At 32.7% G+C, this 6,029-nt stretch overlaps 1 protein-coding gene across 1 annotated transcript; it reads left to right on the plus strand.

Moving 5' to 3' along the window:
- Window positions 1-2,586: 2,586 nt before the first annotated feature.
- LOC134277244 (uncharacterized) lies at window positions 2,587-3,551 on the plus strand. Its single transcript, XM_062759561.1, has 3 exons — window positions 2,587-2,695; window positions 2,793-2,916; window positions 3,044-3,551. The coding sequence occupies exons 2-3, from the start codon at window positions 2,835-2,837 to the stop codon at window positions 3,409-3,411; spliced, it is 450 nt and encodes a 149-aa protein (XP_062615545.1). The 5' UTR covers window positions 2,587-2,695; window positions 2,793-2,834; the 3' UTR covers window positions 3,412-3,551.
- The last annotated feature ends 2,478 nt before the right edge of the window (window positions 3,552-6,029 follow it).

Raw genomic sequence — 6,029 nt, forward strand, 5'->3', positions numbered from 1 at the left:
CTTTCACTACTGTTGTTATTTTAATTTTAATCCATCAAAAAACTAGCTTAGTTGACTTGGCTTTGGTCTTGCATAATAACAGAGGAACATAAAAGAATTCATGCTATTTGTATATGAAACACTGTACATAGAATAAGAAATGAGAGAAGATTTTTCTGTTATTCTAAAAGACAAATCTCAAAGCTGCACGCATTTCGTGAAAGCATTTGTCTGCCATATTTATTCGAGCTCTCGCCATATCCGCATGCTTCTATAAAAAGACTAAATCCCTTTGTCATTGTGCAGTGTAAGACATTGTCACCGGTATACACGGGCGTATGCTGTACAATACTAATTAGCGACTGAAATAATTTTGTACTTCCTCCAATGCAGGAAAGTAAGAAACCAAAGAAAAGTTTCACAAGTCAGTGCAGTCAGTGCAGTATACAAACAGACACATATATATATGCGTAACTGCAATAGAATGTAAACAAAGTTAATGTAAGATAACCAGCACGAACACGGGTCGTCATTCCACGCCGATACCCGTAAAAATAAATTAGTCAGGTTTAACGAATGTGAAGGATATACACTGGTGTTGATGTATCGCATATAATAATATAGAAAATGCCTATTCACTAGACTTGCCCAGCTTTACGTTATACTTGGAAATTCAAACCTGTGTTTATATGACGAAAAATATTTGCAAAATATTGTAAATATGCGTTGTTGTAAAAATGTGCTGAGTAAAAACATCCAAAATTTAATGATTACCTGGGGAAGTCCAAAAAATACACAATAGCAGTTGCGACATAAGAGGATTTCAACCTAGAACCATAGAAATAGTGGCTCTTGGCGGGAAAACCTTAAATGAAGAAAATTACAACTTCTCTATAAGAAAAAAAAAATAAATTTGCTAATTTGCTGTGTTCTGTTAAAAAATTAGCAAAAACTTCGATGAAAAGTATAACTATTAAGGCTTTTTACAAATCTTCTTCATGTTTTTTTGTAGAAACATAATTTACTTGCTTTCACATTCCTTAATAATATTTTACCTTTCCTATTTCGACAAATTAAAGCTGGATCTTCCTTATATAGCCAAGCGGTCTAGCGCGCTGTTCCTGCACTGCTAGGAGAAAGATTCCGAAGGTCGAGAGTTCAACCCCTGGCTGGGGCGGAAGTGGGTTTCCATGTAAAATTGAATTTCTTTGTGCGCTATATATATATATATATATATATATATATATATATATATATATATATATATATATATATATATATATATATATATATATATATATATATATATATATATAAGGGTCCTCCACACCATGTGACCTGTGACGTATATAGAGAAAAAATACTTTTACTTCCGGTTTTATTGAAAAAATACCGGAACAAATTGTCCTACCACCGTTTGTAAACAATGAACACATGGCATGATCACGGCCGGAGTGACCGATGAAAAAGATTGCGGTAGTTTTTAATAACAGAACAACAGACGTCTTGGATTATGTTAAGGTATTGGATGTACAATTGAGACCGAGAGCTCGGCATTTTCCGGAACGACCTCGGTAGATTACGGGGAAAAGTATAAAATCTTAAAATGAATGTTTTTTTTTATTCAACTAGATTAATACTCATATATAGCAATTTAATGACAAAGTTGATACCCAAAAATAATTTTTTGAGTTTAAAACACAAAATATCTAAATATCTCGTGACGTCGTTACAAACAGTTTTCAATATGGCGGTGTCCATGCTGAAACGAAACAAATCAGGGCGCTTCAAAAAGTCGCCGAAAACTAATGTGTTAGTGGACCACAACTGTATATCTGGTCATACTTGTGAGGGAGAAATATGTGAAACGTGGTGAATCGTGTTTTCCTGGTATGAAAAGTGTTATAAATAGCAAGAAGTTTAGTTCAGACGGTTGGAGAAAAGGCAGACGCGTTATAGAATGGATTATAGTTATAGATGCTCTGGAAATATGCTGCCACTGTAATTGCAGACCTGTATATCAATAAAATAATTTTTTAAAAAATGAAAATCAAAACATAAAAGGTGAGATGAAACTTAACTTGGATTGGGCGGGCATCTATACGTACAGCGTACCTTTAGTCTGAACCTCAACAGGAATCCCTATGGCAAAACGCACAGACTGACAGAGACGATCGAGGGGCATGAAAAGAGGATGGCAAGTTTTTGTATTAATACAAAATGTTGGTGCAGGTATGTTGATTGCCTATTTCTCGGCTTTTATTGTTGCAAATCAAATGATGTATTCTATTGTAAATATTCAACAGTGAAAAGTATGTCCATAGAAGCTTGCTTTACAAAGTTCCTTTACATGACCCACTTTTATATTCTATTATCATTATACTAACACATAAATATTGCAATGAACAATATATGTATGTAAGTTTAAAAATGCTACAGAAATTGAATAGAAAAGAGGACAGAATGTTTTAATATAGGGAAGATAGGATTCATATTTATAAACATGCATTGCATCAATTATAGACATTCAAACGAAATGCCCTTTCACCACTGTATTTCAGTGAGAAGTATTCTGTGGAGCTGGACTCATATAGGCCCAAGAAGCGGGCAAAGGCCAAGCCTCCAGAGACAAAACAGAGACAATTAATCATAAAGCAGGAGAAAATGACAGATAAAGGGGCCTAAGAGGCTACCAAGGGCTCAACATACCAATCGGGTACACTTAATACTTATATAACCAAGTATGTGTATTAGTTATGATACACTTGCATATAAGCAGAAAATTCATAAACATTTGTAATAATCTATTACAGAGATTGGTCTGAGCACTGATGTGAGCATAACCAGAGTGCCTGATGCCACTGTCAAGTCTTCATTTTCTCCAGTACAGCTTAGTAAACCATTTTGTAGTCATCAATTTGGAGACAACAGGACTGAGTAAGATTTTGTTAATAATTCACAATCTCTTCCCATTAAAAAAACATGAAGGTATATTATTATATATGTTTTATATAAAGCACTGGTTTAATAGTGGAATGACTGTTGATAATATTTCTTTTTCCAGTATCAAGGAACAGCATGCCTCTGGCTCACATCACACGAATTGCTTGCCTCGATGTAAAGAGTAAGGAAAAATTTTCTACATATGTTCTTCCCAAACAACAGTTGGATGCCAATGTTGAGAGAGCGACAGATATTGTCTTCGATGGAACATCTCTATATGTGAGGGGACAGAGAGTAGCTGCAATTCCCATCAAAGAAGCCTTGGACAACTTCCTGGAGTGGCTGAAGAAATTCAGGGATGTCGTGCTGCTGGCACATAATAAAAGGGTTTTTGATTTCCGTGTATTATGTAGTGCTATTACAAGTGTAACCTACAGAAAGTATTCCGAGAAACTGTTACCGCATTTGTTGACTCTCTTAGTGTCATGAGAAAAAATGTTCCAAAGCTTCCAAGTTACAAGTAGGAGTGCCTTGCACGACATTTTAGTCTACCAGACTACAATGCACACGGTGCAGTAGATGATGTTCTTATGTTAGAAGGTATATCTGTGCTGCAAACTTTAGTAGCTCAACTGTTGAACCACTATAAGTTGATATGTTTTACAGTTTATATCATTTTCATTTCTGTATAGATAAACATATTACATATATATGTATAAATATATTCTTTTCTGCTACATGATTGACTCAGTTGTACCAATATAAATTGATATACATGTTCTGTGGAATGTTTGAGTCATTTTTATGGCTGTACATATGATAAACATACAGACATATATAGATTATATACATGTATGCATATTTACTTGTACCAAAATCCATTAATATGCTTTGTGGAATGTTTGCAAGTTTGATTTAAGCAGGTTTAGTTCTACTGGTGAAAATTCATGTTTTATATGTATCTTTTATTGACTAAATTGTAGATGTATAATTATACATAATTATAATGAAAAAAAGGCCTTCAGCATTTGAATATGAAGAATTGAAATGCATCATTTTTTATGACTTACTAAAAAAAGAAAACAATTCACTATCGATGGAGTTAAATGTTTTCAGTAAAAATTTAATTTGCATATATTTACAATTTTCAAAACAGTATTATTTCATGGTGAAATGGTTCATAAATATAATAAGTGATTGTTGTGTGTGTACACATTTTCTACACCATGTACACATTTTTGGCTTAATTATTAAAAAAATTCTTGTGTATTAATTCACATTAAACATCTTATTATTACTATTAGATTCATTTTAATTCATTTTTATGAAAGAAAATGATTATTATGTAACTTTGAAAAAATAAACTTCTTGATAACGAAAATTTTCAATTTTTTATACATAAATTGGTTTTGGTCAAGAGTCCCCGATAGAGTTGTTGCCCCTGATGACCTAATTTTTTTATCTGTCATGACCCATTTATTAATTTTAGAACATCAAAAAATGGGGTCACCAGGCACTAATTTTTATCTATTTGTACATCTGATACCTTAATAAAGATAATAATTCCTAGACAACAGGTACCGGTGGGTATGACGAGAAACGTATAGGTTATTTACACTTTCAGGCTAATCAACCGATGTCTTTTTTGATAGTTGAACATCTTGAAATTTCGGCACACTAATTTGTACGTTTCAATAATACATTATCTTATTTTGTGTTTATAAATATTGATAAAATAGTGTGCGTATCTAGTTTTCCTCTTTTATTTGTGTCCAGTTCAGTGGCCAGTATATCACTAAATATAGTATGGTGACGTAGGCGGAGACTTGCCAAAGTTTTTGAGTCCCGAGCAAAAGGAAAGATAACTCCAAAAAGGAACTTTGATACCAGAGATTTTGAAAATGTTTTTTCTACATCAGTGCATTTAATTTTAATTCAATTTTTTGAAGTAATCTAATTCATTAATGTTTCTTCTCTACAAAAGAAGTCCTTGTTGATTTTTCTCGTGATGTACGACGGTTGTCCCAAAAAGTCGTAGACAATGTTTATAATTTTTTAAACATGCAACCATGACTGACCAAATTTTGCATAGACATAAAATAGTCAATGTTCTTTAAAATTGTGAATTTTTAAATACATATCTTTCATATTAATAATATTAGGACGATTTATATGAAGGCCGATCAGGCCTCTCGGCGCACGGACAAAATTCGGAATAATTTACGCATATAGCTATTATATTTGCTTTGATTTCTTTAGTACCATGTAAAACATTGTACTCAAACTGGAATCACTGAACCCAGAATCAAAATCTGAATAATATGTCAAAATTTCATATAAATATCATTAGAAACAGATGATTGGTGCCATGATTTTCATAGTATCATTGAAATTGAGTATGATGAAAATGACGTCGTCAAACGCGTAGTCGGCGCACGGAGATATAATAAATTGTGTTGGATATGGTCAATATACACCAGAGACGGGAAAAAAAGAGTACAGAAGTGACATTTTACACCAGATTTTAATAAAGACGTTATTTTTAAATTGCATGATATTCAATGAGAGTTTTTCTTCTGTACCTAAAATATTTAATTACGGCATGTAAGAAGAAGAGTACGGTTTGATACACGCAGAAAATTGGGAACAATCTAGACTGCGAACGACGTCAAACAATTTGTATTCTCTGTTGCCTACAATGTAAGGCGATCTTTCGACAAAATTTCGACTGAAATTAGAATCTGCTTAAAAAAAAAAAAAAAAAAAAAACAAGTAAAAACAAACGGACAGTAGTGAAATTCTAAAATATATCCCTTAATAAAGAGTGGTCTATCACTTAAAAAAAAATTATTAAATGTTAATACAGTACCCAAGAGTGAAGCAGACAGAGATCATAACGTTATAAGAGACGTAATTTACGCTTGCTTTCGTGCGCCGGTGTACACTTATATTCTTTCTTAATTTTTTCATAAATTTCTTATAACATGTAATATCATCATGAAACTTGATGTGCATGATCATTAAATGTTACTCTTTGCTATAACAGGGAAAGAAATTCAATAAGGCAAAGAGAAACAGAAGTGTTTTCCCTGTCTAGGACTTTTTGG

Source organism: Saccostrea cucullata, unplaced genomic scaffold, assembly GCF_032062105.1.
Source record: "Saccostrea cucullata isolate Sc308-1 unplaced genomic scaffold, CSIRO_AGI_Scuc_v1 ctg6705, whole genome shotgun sequence".
Lineage (NCBI taxonomy): Eukaryota > Metazoa > Mollusca > Bivalvia > Ostreida > Ostreidae > Saccostrea > Saccostrea cuccullata.

Bases quoted from the DNA above. Each gene is read 5' to 3' on its own strand.
- LOC134277244 (XM_062759561.1), top strand. From the start codon at position 2,835: ATGCCACTGTCAAGTCTTCATTTTCTCCAGTACAGCTTAGTAAACCAT. The intron at 2,917-3,043 runs GTAAGATTTTGT...TTCTTTTTCCAG, and splicing joins TTTGGAGACAACAGGACTGA to TATCAAGGAACAGCATGCCT.